General features: G+C 36.0%; 1 protein-coding gene across 2 annotated transcripts in view; it reads right to left on the bottom strand.

The window, feature by feature from the left end:
- UNC13C (unc-13 homolog C) overlaps positions 1–21435 on the bottom strand; it is a 169243-nt gene that overhangs the window by 49837 nt on the left and 97971 nt on the right. For both annotated transcript variants that reach the window (XM_077185387.1, XM_054642193.2), the window contains 5 exons: positions 19272–19422; positions 16844–16912; positions 15477–15566; positions 14558–14686; positions 5670–5803 (listed from right to left, as the gene is read on the bottom strand). In XM_077185387.1, the coding sequence (XP_077041502.1) occupies positions 5670–5803; positions 14558–14686; positions 15477–15566; positions 16844–16912; positions 19272–19422 (573 nt within the window). The remainder of the gene's footprint in view (positions 1–5669; positions 5804–14557; positions 14687–15476; positions 15567–16843; positions 16913–19271; positions 19423–21435) is intronic.

Raw genomic sequence — 21435 nt, 5'->3', positions numbered from 1 at the left:
TGGTCTCATGCTTCATGTCATCTTTGAGAAATCCTTTTTAGATACTTTCTGCTGTTATCAGTTAAGTACTTTTACACAAATTTTTCATAGATCCCAGCTGCTTCTTCAAATGCGAAACAAAGTCCTTGATCTTTGAGTTACCATTTTCACTCTTAGCAACTAGCAAAAGCTGGCATTTTAGTGATCAACACTGTGTTTTCGTCACATTTTTGGTCTTAAAAAAAGGGCTGTCTAATGCAGGTGTGGAACTGACATTAATATGAGCCATTCTCAGGACACAGAGGCAGAGCCAGGCAGGTCAGGCAGATGAAGAGCAGAAAGAAACAGAATGTCCCAGTGGGGTAAAGCAGCTGTTTATGGCACAGGGGTGCAGTGAGAGCCACACAAATCACCCACAGTTCACCAGGCCACATAAAATAAGGGAATATATTAATGAGGAAATACACAGAGCTGTGTGGCTTTTGTGTTGAGGTTATTATACTATATACTAGCAGAGAATTGGACACAAAGTATTTTGACCTTTTTGTAAAGCACTAATCAAATTCAGAAAATATTCCGTAATAATTTCTGTAAAAATGTAAGAATTTTAAAGGTCTTGTTGACATAGAAAGAATGAGAATTATGTGCAACTTTAAAGTGGTAGCAGTAGGATCTAAGTAATGTATTCATTTCAGAGACCTATTTGACCCTCATCATATCTGCAAAGAAAAAGTACTTAAACAGCTCATTAGCTCTGCTACTTTAATAGGAAGCATTTGCTAGCTCAGTTCACTGAGCCCTCTTTATGCTAATGACTGCTCAATTAAAGAACTTCATATTAATTCTATTACCACAAAATTAATTTCTGTTCAAAAACTGAAATGTATTTCAGCTGTCTTAACTTTACCTTCAATCCACTCTGAGTTCTTTCTTAGCACCAGACTTGAACTTTGATGGTGTGGCTCTGAGGAAGTATTTAAGAGCTGATTTAATATTGACCCTGTCTTTGAGCATATTGCAAGGCTGGCCATAAGGCAAGGCTGGGCCTGATAAAAATGCACTTGTTTGATTAGTGATAAATAGATTTGTCCATGCATTTTAACTTGTGAAAGCACACACACACACAAACTGCAATCATCAATGTTGATTAAATTAGTTCAACACCCCACCTGGCTCCAGTTAGGTGAAGTCTAAGACTGGTGCCAATTCTGCTCCTAACAGACTGGTGGGCATTGCCCAGCTGCCAGTCATGGGCATGGGGGAACTACCAGAGGTGTCCTTGCAGTTTACTGTATGTGACAAGTGACATAGCCAATGCATGACAGAAGCACACAGGACATTCCACATGCTAAAGATAAATGGTAACAGAAGCAGCTGTCTTATTAAAGGGAAGGGATAATCAAAGGTCAAATACTAAAGCATCTTTATAAGTATGGTATTTTGTATTATTTGTATTTTATCACCTTATTTTTAGTTAAGAAAACTTTTTCAAACTACTTCAAATTTTGATCCATAAGGATCAAAATATCATAGAAATTTCTCATGCAAGTCTCTACACATTACATTTTCTAATCTTTGTAAAAGCCATGTATTTTCATATTTTTCAGTGAAGCAAAAGGACAACCAGCAGAGTTCTCTGTCAGTCATTTAGCTGGCCCTTGTTACAGTTATTTCTGCCCCATAGGCCATAATTTTCCCAATTTCTATGTCATTCTTGGAACTATATAAAATCTCAGTTTATCCAGAAGAGTTATGTTGCCTGTACATTACCATGTATTTCCAAAAATACTAAATTGCATATACAAGACAGCCACTTATATCTTCACTCTATTGATTTTAATTAAGCCAAAATTTAGTGAATACAGTTCTCATTGGCTAGTTCTAATGAAGGGCAATATATAAAACCACAGATCAATGGAAGGAAATTGAACTCAGCTTAAAAAAAATGAAAATAATCAATGTATAAGTGAAATATATATAACCCCCAAAGCATTTATCCCAGACAGTACTGCATGTCTCTAGTTCAACCCTAAAGTCAGAAAATTCTATCATGACAATTAAAAATGCCTTTTCATAATTTGTGCTGCCAAATCTCCAGTCTGCTACATCTTGAGAATATCAAAGCCTCTGAACCTCAGATGCACTTTCCCAGAAAAGCTCATATTCCATACTTGGTGGCTACAGTCTCTTCCAGGTGCTAAATCTCACCAGTCCTAGGGGGTGAATACGTTCAGTTCTGTGCTGTGCATGCAGCAGGAAGATAGATCACACCATCTGTGGAGGGCTGGCCATGGCCTCTGCTTCACTAACTCTTAAGACAAAAGTTCAATTTGATTTTGGAAAAGATGTACTCCATTTAAATGTGAGCAAAGAGCTCATTTATTCTTATATTTTGTGCTTTATCCTCCATCTATCCAAAGCCTTATTTTTAACTCTCCTTTCCCTGAAGAAAAAATAGTGGGCAGGACAGATGCTGTATGTAGTCTACATAACTAACCTGGTCTGTCAGTGTTACATTGTTACATGAGAAGCTACAGTGGGTGTGGTGAAAGAATGAGAACAACTTTCTTCACAGGATAATGTTCACAAATTCTATGAAAGAAGTGATATTCACATGCTTCCACAGAATAAAGTGTAATTGGTAATGAGGAATACCACTGCATCAAGACACAAACCACATTAGATACACTTTCTATCATGAAAGAAACATTCTAAAGTTGGCCTGATGTAGCCCAATTCATGACAGAATGTACCCTGATTTTTTCACTTCCTTCCATAATATTTTTTCACTGGCCTATATTTCATAACTCACTGACATGTAGGTTACAATTATGCTGTTTCTACAACATAAGTTACTATCCCCAACTTCTCAGAGGTGCTAAACATCCTAGCTCCTGAAGCATGAGGAGATCTGCTCCTGCAGATTTCATGTGTTAGTCCCTTCCATACTGTGTGGAACACAATGTGATCACAGAGAAAACAGATCCTAACACTGCAAAGATCTGAGGATCAGTAAAGAACAAATTTGAAAGTCCCATTAGAACTGTCTTGTTTCTTAAACTTATACTACAGTGACAACTGGACTGTTCTGAGAACATGTGCAAAAAAAAAAAAAAAAAGGCAGGGGCTGGAAGTTTAGGTCTTGCTTTCAAAATAAGAAGCATATTTGACTTGAAGATTTTGTCCTTGATTTGATGTTCCTTTTATTAGAATAGATATTTTATTTTGATAGAAATTTCTCCTGCCTCACAGGATATTTAGAAATGCCAGGAAGCCCCGGATTTGCCTGTGATTCAGGTTTCTAACACAATTTACATTAACTACTAGAATGAGGATTTTATAACTTAAATAAATACCAGACCATGTTTTTCCCTCAAACTTGTCAAGTTTCTCACGCCATGTAAGAACTGCAGGTTGCCCCCACACTCCCACTGGGTGGTCTGGTGTGGTCTGTCAGTGGCTGCAGTGCTTGCTGAGGCCATCATGTCATGTTTCATCTGGATTCATAACCTGATACAGTTCAAACTACTCCATCACAGTGTAATTTTTGCCTCTAAGGTGGATATAAAAATAGGGTTTCCAAAACTGGCTGAGGAATAGAATTCTGAGCAATATTATACAATTGTGAAAACTTTTATCAGAATGCTCTCCTGGGGATCTTTGGTTACCTCATTTCTAAAATAGGATTCAAATGGATGCAGGCCTGAATACTCCACTGAGACATTGCACAGCCATATATTTCTAATAAGGAGTCATATTTTTGCAGGATTCCTGTGTATTCAAGTTATATTTCCCATTCATCTATTTTAACCCATTTCCTTTTCTGGGGTAAGCAGGGGGAAAGAGGCTGCCTTACTGTCTCAACACTTTTTACATGCTGCTTTTGTGTTAGGAGAAGCTTTTCTTTAAAAAAAATTATCCAAAGCAACTCTGAACAGTTTTTCAAGTTTTTTTCCACCTAGAGCCTCTTTATCTTTTACTTCTGATGTCTATACTTCTAAAAGAAATGTTATTCCCTGTGTTCACTCTTTCACTTACAAAACAACAGCAAAAAACAGAGAGAAGTCAGAGACACAAGCTCTCTCCCTTAATCTGTCCCAATTCCGTCCACTCCGGATTCTCTCTTCACATCTTACACAATCATTCATCTGTACTTCAGGGAACCTACTAATCCCCTTAGAGGAACTCTGTTCTTTATGCCTTTACCTTCTCCCTCACATTTGTATAAAAATAGGGCTAGAACACAGTTTAGGATACTTAACCCACAATTACACTTGTTTAATTTCAATGAAGAGACTGAAATGAATCACATATATGTATTTCTCTCAATTATATATTTTACTGTATTATTTATACAGCCTGTCTGACAAAAGGTTGAGCTTTCATTAATGGAGAAACTTGACAGTATGACATAAAAATGGAGTGAACAGGAAAAATGTTTTCTTTCCTCTATCGGGTAAGAACTTATTCCTTAATAAGGTTGGTGCAACAAATAATTAACAAAGAAATGTTTATTATCCAGTACTGAAGTGATACTCTATTTATTTCAAGTAAAGGAAGGAGTCAGAAGTCAATGACTTTCAAAGTCTTTCAGCTTCTGGTTATCACCAGGAGGTTTCTTTGTCACTTTTACTGTGGGGTCATAAATAGAATGGTACCTTTTATCAACAGACAAGCACATCTCAATGTATAGAGTGTATTTTACTATCTACCCTACTTTGGCTGAAAAAACTAGATTGTTCCTGCTCCCCTTCAGAGCATTCAATTAAACACAATTGCAGAAACCTCTATTAATTGTTTAGTCATAATACAGATGTAGGTTTCAATGTTAACTTTTGCAGAAGTCATCGCAGCCAGACTATGCCTAGATTTTCTGCAATCTCTCGGTAAAATGGCTCCAAAGAGCTAAAAAATTTCCCCAGGGCTTCATCATGTCACATTTCAATTGGTGCAAGGCCCATTTCTCCAGCTGTAATATGTGAAACATGTTCCTTTGCACTCTTTCTATATATTTCTTTCTATATATTTCATGTTCAAAGCTCAGCACTGCCTTCTTTTCCTGTGTTTATCAATTGTTTCTCTCTTCTCTACTCATGTATCAACCTTCAATTATTTCATTTGTCTTGGTTATTGATTGTACCTCTCTCATCTGCTACATCTTCAATTCTGAGAAGTGAAATTCCATTTCTGGGATACTGCTCTCCACTTCATACATTTTCAAGTCAGTCTGGCCAGCCAATTATAAATTCAGATAGGGTCTTTTTGTGAAGTTCTTTTTTTTTTACAATTACATGCCTAGAAACCATACCTAAATGAGTTTCAGCATGATTTGAACACCATGTGTGCCATGATGCTCCCATACCATCAGTATCATCACACTGAAAATGCCTTTCACTGAAATGTCACTGACATTTCCCTTCTATCCATTTATATCTCATGTAGCATAGTTTGCTACCTAAAATTTTGAGATTACTCATATATATCACCTGTCCTTAATGTTCCTAAACCAAAAGATTTTCTTTCCATTATCAGAGAACTAAGTTTTTATCAATCTATGTCAATACAATATTCTGTATAAAAATCTCTAGCTAGAATCTATTTAAAATACAACTTCTAATTCAGGTGTATTTCTTATACTTATTTTAATAAATCCACGATTCTTAATTTTTTTTGGGAAAGTAATTACTTACTGGTTCAAGACTGGTGTATATGCTGTTTTATCTTCATCTATAATGGTGACCATCAGAGTAATCAGCTGTGCCCAGAAATCCAAATTCTTTGTTGTTGGTCCCTGTTCTTCTTTAGGAACTTCTTGTTTCTTACTCTGTTAAAACAAGATTGAATATATTTTTATTAGAGAAAATACTATGGGAGTCCCTCCTATAGATTATTCCTTGGTTGGGAAGAGTGACATATTGAGAATCTTTAGAAATTTTGGACCAAGACTGGCTAACCAACAGAGCAGAACATATGAAAAACTGTACTTGGCTGTGCACAAATATAAAGAACCATAGTGCAAAGATTGTCATGTCAGCAAAGGAGATCAATAGAGACTTGGTTTTTAGTGCATGCTCATGCTGTAATTAGATATATTATTAAATTCTTTGCTGTGCTGAGACTCAGCACAGGTAGAATTGCCTGTTGAGGCAGAACTTTTATACCCAACACAATAAAGACTGAAAAAATCAATGCTGAGGAGTATTTACTGTTTTGTTATGAAGGTATTCAGCCTAACAGCGGCTTCTGATGTATGGTCTAAATGAGGAAGCAGTTGAATTTCCCTTTATGTTATTGAGAATTTTATATTCTTTAATTTTACTACAATATGCATTTACAGACAGACTTTGTCTCTACAATTTTTAGTTATTAACTCTTACCCTAAAATTTCCTAGGCAAAAGTATTTTGCATTCCTTTGCTTGGCAGAAGGATCAGATTCCTTATCAATGTCCAATAAATAACTTCATTGTAGGGACCCAAATATGAAAAGAAATATTTTAATTCTGTATGGCCACATACATGAACAATTTCTGCCACACAGAGCTATGTCTGCACATGCTAGATCTACACATTCTCTCTATACTCCTGTGTGAGATTGAAAGGGGTCTCAGCTAGTAAGTCAGAAAATAAACATGCCTGTGATCCTGCAAGTTTAAACACATATTCCCTGTACTTCTCATTCCTAGTCCAAATATGACCACTTCAATGGACCTGGTATCTTTTCGAGTATGCCTAACACTATATACATGTCACAGTGAATTAATTAAATGTTAATTTAACCCCAATTAACTTTTATCTATGAATAGCATTTAGAATGGCAGAGAGGGAATTTCAACAACACCTATTTGAAACTGTTTTTGTGGCCACTGTGGATATTTTAGACATGTATCATTAATCACACTGCTACATACTACAAAGGGTACCACCTCAGTGTCTAAAGCAATAGAAATAAAGCTCAGGAGGAGGTCAAAGGATGGGGGGTCTGGTGTCACGAACAATTAACAACTGTGCATGCAAATGAGAGAGCTTTGCAAAACAGAAATGAACATTAGAGCATTAATGTCACTCATAAAGCCTTTCCCTGATATACATAGATTTTTAATAAAAAGGCCTTGTTTCTACATCAAAGATGTAGGTCTAATAGATCATTTTTTTCTCAGAAGCTTATTAAATCAAACGAACTGAAAGGCAGCTGTAGAAGACAAAGCCACCTCATATGTAGCTCAGCATCTTATCCAAGAACTCTATTTCACAGCAAGTGACATGTAGCTGAGACAGCTTTTCATGGCTTTGAATGTGAATCACAGAATGCAAAATTCAGTTCTTCAACAGAGATAGCAAAAAGTAACTGATTTACAATGTAATAGTTGCACAAGGAGGTCATTTCTACCATAATTCTCTGGAAAAGAAATCTCTTTAAAATCTGTATGACCTTTTCAGAAGTCCCAGAGAAGGTATTTTTAAAATAGTCTCACATTACAGATGTAGTTTTATGTCCTGAACAGAAAGTGCATACCCTGCCCATCCCTAGTTGTTATTTCCATTCTTTATCCTAAAATCTACCTAGTGTGTTAGAAATGCTCAGAACTATTCAAGCTTTTTTTACCTTGTTATTGTCAGCACTATTACTTGCTTTATGTATAGCAGAGGCCTTTGTAGAATTATGGAATACTCTGAGTTGGAAGAGGCCCACAAGGACCAGAGTCCAGCCCTTGCACAGGGCAATGCCCAAAAGCACACTGTGTGTTTGACAGGGCTACCCCAGCTCTGGCTTGGAGCAGTGCTGTTATAATGAGGTAAAGCAGTGGTGAAAATTTGATTTCAATCTAGATTTTTTTTCACTTTCATTATATCCATTTGAAAGAAAATGTCAGTGTAAAAGCATGAACTAAATAGCTGATATACCTAATTAGTGCCACACTGGAAAAAATATAGTGAAAAGTCATAGGAGACCCTAAATAGTGCTTATTATTGTATGGGATAATAACAATGAGAATTTTTTAAAAATACAACTGAAAATTTCAAGAGGAACATAAATTCTTAAAATAGCAAGATGACAAAATCATTAATTAAACTGATGCTGTTAGTGGTTTTTAATTTTAAAAGAAATGAGTTTCTGAAGTTTCCTGTCTTGTTTTTGTTTGATACAGCACTGAACAAGCTCAAATCACAGACTGCTCTTCCAGTAACCAAGAGACCTTTCCAAATACTGATATGAATGAAAGTGTGCCAACTAGCAGAATCACTTTCTTTTCCATGAGCTTTGTCACATAGGAAAGGTTATTTAAAATATCTTGACCTCCTGTAGAATCACTTTGGATGGTAATGCTGCCCACATGCACAGAACCATGAAATGCCATAAGATGTCCTGTGCTTAAAAGCTCAATGAGTGACTGGCCAAAGGCACAACAATGATATTCCTAAGGGGCTTCTGCTGGCAGATCAAACAAGCAATAAGAGCAGATGGCATCTCACCAACAAGACAGGTTTTTACACTCTCATATTAATTGACTTGGGTGCTTCTTGTCTTTAGGATAACCCTAGAGTGGTAGCAAACACCTTATAAGAAAAGTGTCTTTAACAAGAAGTCATATTATTCACTTAAGATTCACACATACACTAAGTACGGGAGATTCTCTGTGGGTTTTTTTAACGCAACTTCCAAACTAGGTGATAACTCTGTTTTTTGCCATAGAAGACATCAAAATTAGAAAGGAAGTGTGTAAGAACAATTTTTCATAGGATATGAATTGAAATAAATTATTTGCACAGAATCATGTTTTTCTCAATTCCCTTTTAATGTCAATTTACTAGTCACCGAATTCATATTCAAGCAATGGATCATGCAGCAGAGTCTCCAAAATCATCACTGGTGTTTTGATAACTCTCTTAAAGAGAAAAATAAAATGTAAAGGGAGTTTTCTGAGTTTAATGGAAAAAAAAAAGCTAAACTGTTGACAAACAAACATTTTGTACTCTAGAAAAGTGGCTGAGACTGGAGAAAGCAATCTCAGACCCAGTGTGAAGCAAGATTAAAATCTACATCTCTATTACCCTGAGACAAATCTGTAAAGCCTGGTCTGAGAAACAGAGAGCTTTCAACTTCTCCCATCACTGATTTTACCAGATCGTAGGATGAATGTCTGGTTTAATTTTCTTTGCTTTTATTATGTTCTGTGCAATCAATATCCATTATTATCTGTGTGACTTTGACAAATTGAATTCTATGATATCAGAAAGTTATGTATTGCTGTCTGCTGCAAGCCCCAAGATAGGTTTCAGAATACAAAATTTTCTATATAAATAATGATACAGTGGAAACTCAATGGAAACCAACATAGTAGCCTTGATCAGCACAAGGCTGCAGAAGGCAATTTTACAGATCAATCTTAGATAATGAAATATTAATTTTAGCAATTCTTCCAGATTTTAAACTGTATATTTATTACTTACATTACATATAATATTACTTAATGTAGAACCACCAGCAAATATACAATATGCACTATACATAAAATATACACATATGTAGACATTCACATATAACATCTACTGATTTTTAGGATTTTATATAATTTTAAATGATATTTTTAATATCTAAAAAAAATGAAAATTCAGCCTTACAGAATTTACTCAACTGAGCCTAAAGCTAGAAACCACTTACAGACATTCATTCAAAACCTGTGAGGGATTTCCCTGTGCAGTGCTGTCACTCTAACTAACTCCTAAACTTATTTGTTATTTGTTAACTTATTTGAAACTGAAATCCTATTTAAAGAATCACCATAGAATCACAGAATGGTTTGGGTTGGAAGTGATGTCAAAGATCATATTTTTCATTCCTTTTGCTCTGGGCAGGGACACCTTCCACTAAACCACGTTGCTCAGAGTCCCATTCAAACTGGCCTTGAACACTTCCAGGGATAGGGCACCCACACCTTTTCCAGGCAACCTTACTTTATGTATTCTCCAGTATCATCTAAGTGGAACAGAATTCTTTTGGATTAATTCTCATCAAGAATTGTCAGCCTTTTTCTTCAAGGACTGGCAGGTGAAAGGAGCTGGTTTAACTGGTCTATCTGTTTAGGTCAGTGTAACATGCATAGCTTCTCTGCAGTGGCCAGCCAAGTTGATACTGTGGTTTTGATCTGACCCACCCACCCAGAAAAGTTCTGCTTCTGCAGGGAATACGTGGAGGAAGACCTAAGTGAGCCCCTCACTTATTGCAAGCTCTTTGACTTCCTAACCAGTGTTCTCAGACAAGCTGCTAAGAAGAAATTATATCTGTAAGATCTGGTCTTCTTCTGACAGAGAATTCTCAGAATGGAGTTGGAAATGCCATAGCACAAAACGTATCCTTCTGTTCTCAGGTAATTTACCAAATGTTTTTCTATTACTGTTGTTAACATGCTGGCCATCAAACACAATGCTGCAACACAAAGAGAGATCTCTAAGTACCCTCTGCATGCCAGATTTGAAGTGAGAACCTTTTCAGAGAATCTAAAGCAATACATAAATATAACAAAGGGCCTCACAAGAATTATTACTTGACACTGAAATTTGCACGCCTGAAAAATAGAACTCTCTGTAGTAAACAGCTTTTGCTACTGCACTTTATTTCCCACTTCATACTTCTGAATGTGTTTGAAAACCACAGATCACAGTCGTGCTTCAATTCTTGCAGTATTTCTATAAGAAATTAATAATCTAACCTTTTTTTTTTTGCCATTTATACTAAAGAAAAAAAGTACACCTCCAAAAACAACTATGAGGCTTGCATTCCCAAATCCCAAAGACCAGGGACTCACAACTGAGTAAAGCAAAACTGAGCCAGCTCCCAAAGCATAGGCCCATCCATGTGCTCATCCACAGCTCCAGTTTCCAGATCTGGGATGTTTTTTGCTCATTATCAACCCAGCCCAAGGTGCTGTAGCCCTGTGAGAGATGAATGGCACGGGCAGAGTACTGTGCTGGGGCAGCTGTACCACCCCTGGCTCCTGGAGGAGTCAATTGCTCTTTGCTACCTCCTGTCTGCACCAAGCTGTGCAGTGACAACATGCATAGCTGAGCTAAGACCCAAGTGAAGGTTCCTAACATCAGGTAGAATATCAGGCCTGTTCTGATGAGCTGCTGTCAAATATAAAGTACTCCAGTGTTTTATTCCAGTCTATTGGTGCTATCAGTCATGAAATTATTTGTACTGATCAAGAGCTCTTCAGATAACATGAAGGGTATGGTCTGCATTTCACTGGTGGCACGCAGTGGAGAAGACTGCAAAAAGAATTATTGAAGGGACTTCAGCCTCTGTGAGCACCAGCCAGGATTTCAAAATTTGTTTTCTCAAGAAAACAGAAAGAGTGACATATCTGTAAATTGAGTCAGAAAGCTATCAAAGTGCTTCCTCAACTACTTCTCCAGGATATGTCTTTTTAACATAGGGTAGCTAAGCACTTCACTCAGATAACTATTAATTAAAAAGAGAAAATACTGCATGTGCTGCATAAGGAGCTAGACAGTCCTTCATCAGAGGGCTTTGTCTCCAATAATGAGGATAGCAATATACATGGCAGTAAGACTGTCAAGCTATCATGTTTTACTGCCTCTGGTAGTCATTGGTGTTTTGCCATCAGCTGTTCTTTGTATTCTGGTGTGGAACCGTAGTATGACATTTTTGCATGCTGTTAGCATTTGCAATGCTTCACCCCAGGAAATATCCTCAGGGGTGTTATTTTGCTGCAAGACATTAGCTTTTTAATGGTGATTGCCTGTCTGACACAAAGGTAGAGAGTAATAAAAAGAGGAATTTGAGCTGCTGAGCATATTTTGTGATTTAATTTTTGTGTTCACAGTGGCAAATATCCAAAAACTCCAGTTCAAGCCCCTCAATTTTAACAGTCATTGCTCTATTTTCACCCCAAAATTAAACAATCCTGCACAATCAGACCGTATTTTCTCGAAATACTGTGGCAGGCATCTCTGAGAATTGTAGGCTGCAGCCAAAAGCAATTGCAGAAGGTGGTTACCATGAGTTACACACAGATACACCCTGAGCGTGCAGGGCCTCAGCAGGACAACATCTGCCAGTCCTTCCCCTGAGTGAGAGCAGGTGCTGGCCTATATAAGAACCATTCCTTGTGGCTTTGGGGCTCAGTTCTCAGTCCCACAGCTCAGAGCTCAGCTGTGCAGCTAAAACATGAACTTCCTGTGTGCAGAGCCACGCTAGGATGAGCTCCCTCCCTCTGAGAGGAGGGGACCTCACCTGATGGGGAGAGAGCAGAGATAAGGGAAGGGTACTGAGGAAGGCTTAACGGTGGAATCTGGTCTAATCTAAGGGACACAATGCTAATGAAATGTTAATTACAATACTGATTACTGCTTCATTATTATAACAGTGGTACCACAAACCAGTCACTTGGATTCATTGGAAGGCCTCCAGAGCTATAAGTTCAAACAAGCTGCATATTCAAGTGTTCCTAAAACAAAATGCACTTTTGGATATACTGATAGGAAACCATAAGAGGATCATGCTGAACAAAGTCTCCTTGTGCAACTCAAGAGCTGATGCAGAATTCAGGTAGTCTTTTGAATTAATTTTACTTATCTCTCTATTAAAGTTAGATCAGTTATATTTCTCAGAATTGTCTCCCACCTTCTGGGAAAGAAAGTTTTACTGTCTGGCATAAAGATTATATGCGACTGTTGCTTGAATTTTTTTTAATGTGATTTACTGTTAGAAATAAATTATTTTGAATGCAAGCTATTTATTCTAAATTTTGCATTTTACACTTCTTCACTAAAGTTTCTTGCACTGCTTTGTGATTGTAACTGTACAGAAAATTGTCTGATTAAAATTTCCATATAAAACTGCTCCTGCTGGAAATCTTGTGAACCAGAACTCAAGAGGTGCAGAAATACAGTGAAATGCAGTTAACTCAGTTTTCCAACAGAGTGAATACTTGTGGATTTTTAAAATTTATTTCAGGATTTCTTATTTCTCTACCATTAAATAGAGTTGTGTAAGAGAAAAATATAATAACAACATTGCCTGTTTTGCCTCAAATATAATTTGACGGAGAGAACCCTTACTTAAGCAAGTTTTACATTCTCTACCAAGCAGAAAAGCTGTAATATCTCTGTACTTTTAAACCATATTTTAAAATGGACAGGCTAAATGACTGTATGGATTCACATAAAAAAGTTGTGAATTTTCTGAGTACAGAGAAGCTTTTGCAGTTGTCACAATGCTTTGCAGAGGTAAGACTCCATCACTTTTAGCTGTTTACTGAGGACTAGAATCTACTGATAAACTGCAGGCTTATGTAATACCCAGTCTAGCAGCACTTTTTTTATATTTACCAGACAAGATCAAATTGCTGCAGAGTAAATGTTAGTGAGAAAACAGAACAGTTTATGACGTAAATACATGTGATGCCTGAAGCTGCTCCTTCCACTAATTTATACTCCTACTCAGCTTACAATATAATCTGTTGTAGGATAAACACACATCAGCACTAAGTGTGGAGTGCTTATTGGTGCTGGTGAGAATTTATTAGATTCAAAGCTATGGTTAAGTTTTCTCAGGAAAAGGAATCCAACGTGGGAAAATAAATTCTCATTTCAGAAATGTTGAAAAGCAAATATCATCTTTCCTAAAACACAGGAATTCATATTCTGGATTTAAGTGAAATATCTTTCACTTAAATAAATAAATAAATTCAAATAAATTTCATTTGAAGTCTTATATCATTAGTATGAGTGTTCCTATTAATTATACACACACAAAAAAAAGTGCATTTGCCAAAGAAGTTAGTTAATTCTGTTCAAGGCTGGAACAGTCACAGAACTACTATCTTTTCAGGGTACCATCCAGAAAGCAAATACAAGGTACAGGTGGTAATATGACAAAGAAGTGATGCTCCTTTAAGACAGTAATTCATTCTAACATTACTTATAGAATATTACATTAAGAAATAAATAGAACATTAACATAAAGAACATAAACATTAAGAAATAAAGAGTATTCTCAAGGATTTTGCATGACATTTGGAACACAACAAATGCTATAATTATTTTGCACTGATAGCTCAACCTGACAGACTAACATTGAGAAATCCTCTGCTTTCTTAAAGCAGTTACTAAAGCTTGAATCCAAGTATGCATCATAGGTACTAAAATATAAGGCTGGAAGGACTGTACCATTTTCAGCAAATTAAAATTTTTTTTTGAAAGCTACGGAAGGGAAATGTTAGATTTTAAATAACTGTTTTCCTGTTACAGATCATAAATGAACAGTAATTGATCAAATGTCATCTTCCCCAAAACCACTGGATAATTTCACAGTTGTGTCCAACTTGATGACTACATTATGAGGTAATGTGTCCATTTTGAAAATCATGTTAAGCATTTTAGAGTTCATAGCTGTCTGTGGGTGTATTTATGGTATGTTGCTCCTCCATGCATAAATAAAGTGAACATCTGAGTGCTTTGATATGAAGGAGCACCAGAAGACTTTCTATTTACTAAAGGCAAACTAACAATAATGACTGAGCAATAGCACAGAACAAGTTCATTTGACCTTACCTGATCCACTAACTGGGAGTAGAGATCATAGCAATTGTCAAAAATGTATTTGTAAGTTGAATCCAGGCAGGCTTTTACACAGTCTTTCACCACAGTACTGGCTCGAGGGGGGCTCTGCAATTCCAGGACCTAATTAAATATTTCATAAATGGGAGAATGTCAGAATTAGATTGAACACAAATATATACATATATAAGTGTTGAATGGAGCTCTATTATACAGGATGAAAAGTGTTCAAAAAAAGCAATGATAAAAATAAATAAGATTGTGTTGAATTAAGGTTGATTTAGTTCACAGATATATTAAAACACATGCAATCAGATTTTATCACTAAGTTTGATTTAAATTAAATACTTACATGATGAAAGAGGCATGTGTGCCCAAGAGTTTACATCTTTAAATCGTAGGTTTTACATTTTATCAGTTTTTTTATTATTTAGGAAATAATTAAACTGTATAATATGTGGTTTCCTTTGAATTACAATATCAAGCCAAATAGCAGTTATTTATTTAAAGCAAAGGGTTCATCTTTTTACTCCATTTCAGGATACATTAGTTCAAACTTTAACTTAATGGATTATTTTAATTCTCTTCATGTAGCTGCCTAATGCAATGGAATCACATGCTAAATGTTGCTTTGTGTTTTTATTTTTTCATTCAGTAATATTAGTGTGTACCATTCCATTCCAAAAATATTTCCATGCTTGACCACTTAGATCTCAACCTTTGGAGAGACCAAGGCAAATAGTTATCAGATCTATTTTGCTGTTTGGCTTGTGATTTTGTTATATCAGTAGAAAACATATGATTCCTAAGGAGTTCAGCTAAGTAAGCTTTATGTGACTTGACTTAAACTAATTAAAAAGGTAATTTTTTTGTTTCTGTCAGGAAATTTATTTGTGCAAATAAAGGACAATACCTTCATGCGAAAAAAAGTAATGCTGGTAAGCAGATCCACAGTTGATTTCAGATCCTGGAGTCTTTCAGAATTGCTGGCAGGAAAATTATCCTGGTGAATCAGGGAAAGAGGAATCATGCAAAGTTCGAGCTACAGGTAAAATCCTTGAACATCTAGTTAAAAACCCTCAAAGAAAACATAAAGTGCTGCTTGAAAGGATTAGAGATATTCATGTTACCCAAATTCTGCCTGTGAGGTAGTTAATGATGAGCATCCCTTGGACATGAGTAGGAACACCTTTGATAATTCTCCTGCACTTGTGATATGAATAATTCAAAATATTGTGATATTTCCAAAACATGGACAGAATAAAAAATGTTACAAGAAGTCTGGGAACTGCTGCTAATGAAAATAATTCATGGGTTTTACATGGCACAAACATAATTTGTAGGCATAAATGCAGTAGTAATCTTAATGTAGAAATAATATAATTTTTGCTACGATCTCTGGGTTAACAGAGTGATGTGAAGTAGTGTTATTTAAATAACTTCCTACTTCCTACTAATGAAATATCAGCCTCATGCTACAATACTGTCTGGACAGCATTCTTCAAAATGAAATGATCTTAGCATGAACATATCTCCTTCATGAAGGATATAGTCTTAAAAACTAAGTATGTGCAATTTCCATTCTCTCTAATGCCTTAGGGCTCTTTTAAATATTCCCCTTCTCCTCCAGTTTTGGAGAGCAGGCCACATGAACAGACAAATCCTTGACCTGGAGGCTGCCAGTCCTAGAAGCTGAAAGGAGAGCCACATGTGATGAAGCCCTAACTTAGGTATTGTCCAAAAGTTTAATGATCCAGTGGACTGGAGAATGAGAGGGAGTTCAGAACCAAATGGTAACTGCCAGGTACCCAGGGTCTGCTTTCCTGAAAGGCTGGCTTTGGAGCACAGCTCAGTGGAAGGAGATTCCATGAGGCAGAAATGAAACTAATTCCTAGCAAATAGAAAAACAAGGAGACAAGACTCTTTCAACATTTCCTGGATCTTAGCATGCAAGTTGTTGCTAAGATGTCAGGCTCCCAGAAATACAGCAGTATCTGCACTTTGCACTACCTGAGTCAGTGAAGGTAATTCCCAGATCAATTAACTTAATCAACTTAAGACTAGTTATAGACCAATTTAATCAATGTTGTTGAATACTACTCTTTCTTGAATATATGATAACCCCTTGACCCGTTCTTAGCTTTTGGAAAGAAAATACTAAGTTTTTTCTTTTTGTCGAATTGGAATAATATTGGTGTTAAACAGCTTAAATTCTGTAACTTTTTGTTGCAAAGGATTTGGGGGTCTCATGTTGACTCAAATAGAAAATGTTGCACATACCCTGTATTTAGATAAATCAATCCTCAGAGAATTGTGCAATTGATCCAGCAGCTTTATGAACTTTTCTCTCTGTAAAAAGAAAAGAAGAACATGTTGCACTAGAATTTGCAGGTTCCTGTAATTGTTGGGGTTTTAGAAAGCTTCTTTCCACTCTTAACTTATTTGAAAATAATTTGTTTTCCATTATTTCATACACAAGCAATGGTTTGAAACACCTGTGTTTCAAGGCCAGGTGATGCGCTTCATTCACTTTATTTTCCCTTTCAATGTTGTATACCTGGTATGCATTAAACACTGTGCAGCTGTGCAATACATTAGGGAGGTCACAAAGATTTTGCAATGCAACATCTTCCTGTCTTATATTTGCCTTGCAACTGATTAAACTCTTGAAGAAAGCACCTCTCCCTTCCTTTAATAAGTAAGAAATGATGCTCATTTACTACAGAATTTGGTGGAAAAGTATGATTGAAAATTATACTTCTGAAACAGTGACTTTTGTAGGAATAAAGTAAGTAATACTAATACAATGAAATTATATTTTTTCCTTTCAAATGTGAAGATTAACTTGTTATCTTGATAGATGAAGGAGCAGTGAAAGTATTTTGCTGTGAGATTTCCAGCTGAGTTGTGCCATTCTCAAGTAATACTAATGAGTTTCTAATTACCATGTTAGAACATATTCCATAGTCTACTGCACAGAGCTGTGAAATCTGAGCCTATGTGAAAGCAGCAGACTTCTGGAAGAAGCAGGAGCTGATAGCTCTCAGAGTGCACTGATTGTATCTGTACAATACAAATGTGATGATCAGGAATTTGAAAATAGAGTCTGTGCACGGTCTCTCATCACTGGAGTTCTAACCTACACCAAACCCCACTAATTTGGCACAGTTCCCTTAAGGGATCAATCAAAATAGAATTTTTTTGTCATGTTATAAAGCTCTACTGAAATATTCAGTCAGCCAAATCATTCCCAGCTGTAGCCTGAGGACTTGAATTTGAGATGTTCTTTTTGATGAATGATGTGCAGCTATTCACTAACAAATGCCTTTTGACCCAGGAGAGAAGAATAATCTCATATTTTGCCTATAAGTCAATTGTTTGAAAAAGAGCTCCAAATCTCTTTTAGTGATGCCTACTACTCTTTTTCCATCCATCTGTTGAACTATGAATTGGACTGGAATTCTGTCAGAGGCAAACTGGCATTACCATCAGAGAAAGGACTTAATCTCTGACCAGTCTGAGGACAAAAGTAGTTCTGATCATTAGTGAAATGGGAAAAAAGGATAAAAATCCAGCAAAACCATTCTAAATTTCAAAAGTTGCATCGAATTCAAAGGTTTAATAAAGCTTAAACATTGAAAGAGAAGACTTGTTTCAACAAAGATATTAAGTAATTCTTGGTTTGCACATCCAAATGTATAATTTCATAATTTTATCTTGAAAATCTGAAATTAATAATTCCTCTATTATTCTAATACTGGAGAAGAGTACTAGTGCCTCTAACACTACTTCAAATAAAATTTTGATTTTGAAATTTTAATGTGTATTTAATAAATTTTAATTATTATTAATATTTTATTTCATGTCAATAAATGGTATTTTATGAAAATATTACATCAAATACATGTTTGATATCAACCTTACAAATAAAAACTTTACTAAAAAAAGAAAAAAGAGGAAAGAATAAACACATTTTTCAGCATAAGATTATACCCTCTGTATCATGTGTAATACCAGAGCTATGACGGCAATCTCTTTGAATTATTGCTCTGCCTTACTGCTCTCAATTCCTCTAAGAGTTGGTGAAGAAATCAGAATGGATCTTTATTTATTATCATGTTCAAAGACTAGGAAGTCCATGCTGTGAGATAATTATCCACAGAAGAAAATTTAGCAGTAACAAAAGTATTACCACATCCTGAAATGCTACCATTCCTCCTAAAATTCCTGATACCTAAATCCAGGACTTGTACAATTCACCAGCAAAAATTTCAGCAAAAATCAGAGAGAGTCTATTATTATGGATCTTTGTGAGAAGAGCAGCATTTATGGCTACATCCATTAGGTTAACATGAGTTCACTGATGACACAGACCAAGAAAGGAATTGCATCCAATACTTAGTCTACTGCAGCTACCAGTTTGCAAGGCCCACTGCAATAAAACCAAAACCTGTTTGTTAGAGATTTTAGTGCTGTGAATGTGTGCCAGTGCTTTCTACCCTCTATGCCTCACAAGGAGCTGAGCAGCATCTTCTCTGGCTTTTACAGATGATTGATTTTAAAGACTCAGGGTAAAATTTTCAAAAGCTAACAGCAACATTTACTCTTTAAAATGAGCAATTAAAAAATATCAATGTAGAAGTTAATATGGAATATACTAGGAAAAAAAAGAAAAGGACCAGAACTCTATTAAAGAAAATGCACTTACCCCAAAGTTAGTAGCAGCAAAGCGGTCCGAGGCAGATACATTAGTTGCTGCTGTTGTGTGAGCATAAAAAGCATTTATATTGGCCAACAATGTACTCATAACTGCTGGAACACCAGGGCACATGTATTTAGAAGAGAGACAGGAAAAGTGCCTGAAATTCAAACAAACCAACAGTTATTAAATATGGCATGGAATCTGCTTCTTCTCCCATTATAATTTCTTTCTAACTCTAATTATGTAACTTTCAGGCTACCTCGTGGAAAATTGTACAGATGTATATGAGGAAAATCCAGACATGTTTGATAGAGTTGCCACTTGTTGCACACTGATATTTTCAAACTGGCCACATTAGATTCGCATTCAGTTCTTACTCTGTTAATCCTAAACACAAAAACATGACTTAATGATTTTAATTGCTATTAAACAAAACATTAATTATTAAAGAAAACTGAAAAAAGAAAACTAACTCATCATCATGGAAAGTCACAGAGATCCATAGTATAAAAAGATTTAATTGTTGTCAACTAAAAGACTCAAACCAGAATTTTAGTGTGGCTTTTATTTCACCCTCCATTATTAATGAAAGGTGCTTCAAGCAGCTTCTGGGTTCATCTTGATTTGAATTAGGCCATAACTGAAACTCTTCCACTTTGATCCAGGGCAGTAAAATTTAGGTAATTATTCTGTTAAACACAAAGCAGCCAAAACCAGAGGTGCAATGTAGCAGCACCGTTTACTTGTTTAATGAAACAGGAGATGCCTGCTGGAAGCATACAAAGGGCTTATAACACAACAAAACCTGAGAGGTACAAATGAATGAGAGATCTGACACATGAGGAGAGTGAACATTGTAATTTTAAACATAAATTCCTAATTTCAAGATCTATAATTAGGCAGGACAGGGAGAGAGAGAGGGATAAAGAATAAATGTACACAAATAGGAAAGAGAATGAAGGAGATTAGGAAAAGATGGTGGTAAAAATGGGTGTACAAACAGAAGAGGATTAAGAAATTCCAATCAGGGTCTGTATGACTGAAGGTCCTGATCTGGCCACATGCTCATCTTAGCTGGAGTCTCTGGCTCCTCTTTCCTGTTCCTCCTCAGGAGCATAAGGCAGAGCAGTGTGCTGGGCCTGAACCACCTGGGCACTAATGCCCTTCCAAGAAAAAAATTAACACAAGGTACAATGCAACTTTCCTGCTGAACTTAAGCCAAATGCCCTTAACTATTGTCACTGCCCAAATCATCTTTCAAGGCATTATTCAAGACTGTTTTCCTGTAGGAGCAATTATTAAGTGCCATTATCTGCATTTTACATAACTGAGAGAAACGGCTCAAAATTACACAGAAACCAACCAGGACTAGAGCCCAGCGTTCCCAGCTATGTGCTCATGGAATGGTGTTACCAAAACTTTAATTCATAGCCAGTAATTTCAAGAAGTGCTTTTGAAGACTGAAATGTGAATTCAACAAAAGGAAAACACAGGTCTCTACCCCTCAGAAAAATCTTTCAAAACATATGTCACATGTCTCTGTCAAGTAGAAGAATAATACTTTTCTTTTTAATAAAATACAATAGTGATGTCAGGTGGTTCTCACCAATAAAGGCAACCTTTAAAGCTAATAGAAATATCTCCTTATCTGTGAGTGAATTTGGGAAATATAGGTAGGGATAATCAGAAGCAATTATCAAAAACTTGACAAAATAATTAATACTTTTAATATTGATGACCTTTATTTTCCAAAAGTCTTTTAGTGGACTTAAAAGTCCTTAGTGCATGAGTAACATCAATCTGGAGATAAAAAGGCACTAATAACCCTACTGGCCTTAGAGTCATACCTGTAACACATGCTCTGCTGAGGGAGGAGGCAGGCAAAAGGAGCAGTCAGCAGCAAAAAAAAATCACTGAGATTGTCTCAATTGCCTTCAGGGAACATAACAGACTATGGAAATATTGTCTGGGTCAAAATTTTAGGGTGTCTTCTGAAGGTTCCCATAAGCATTTCACAATGAGCTACCTGTACTGAATTCTTATATTAACAATAGACTCTAATTGTACCAATTTTTCACAAGGAAAATTTAAAGCAATTGCTGTAATTTATGTCCTTATTGTATCACTGCACTGTTTCACCTGTAATGTGCTTAGTGAAAATTATGATAAA

This window comes from Agelaius phoeniceus, chromosome 13 (assembly GCF_051311805.1).
Source record: "Agelaius phoeniceus isolate bAgePho1 chromosome 13, bAgePho1.hap1, whole genome shotgun sequence".
Taxonomy (NCBI): Eukaryota; Metazoa; Chordata; class Aves; order Passeriformes; family Icteridae; genus Agelaius; species Agelaius phoeniceus.
Note: the sequence above shows the minus strand (reverse complement) of the source record. Positions and strands in the feature narration are given on the sequence as shown.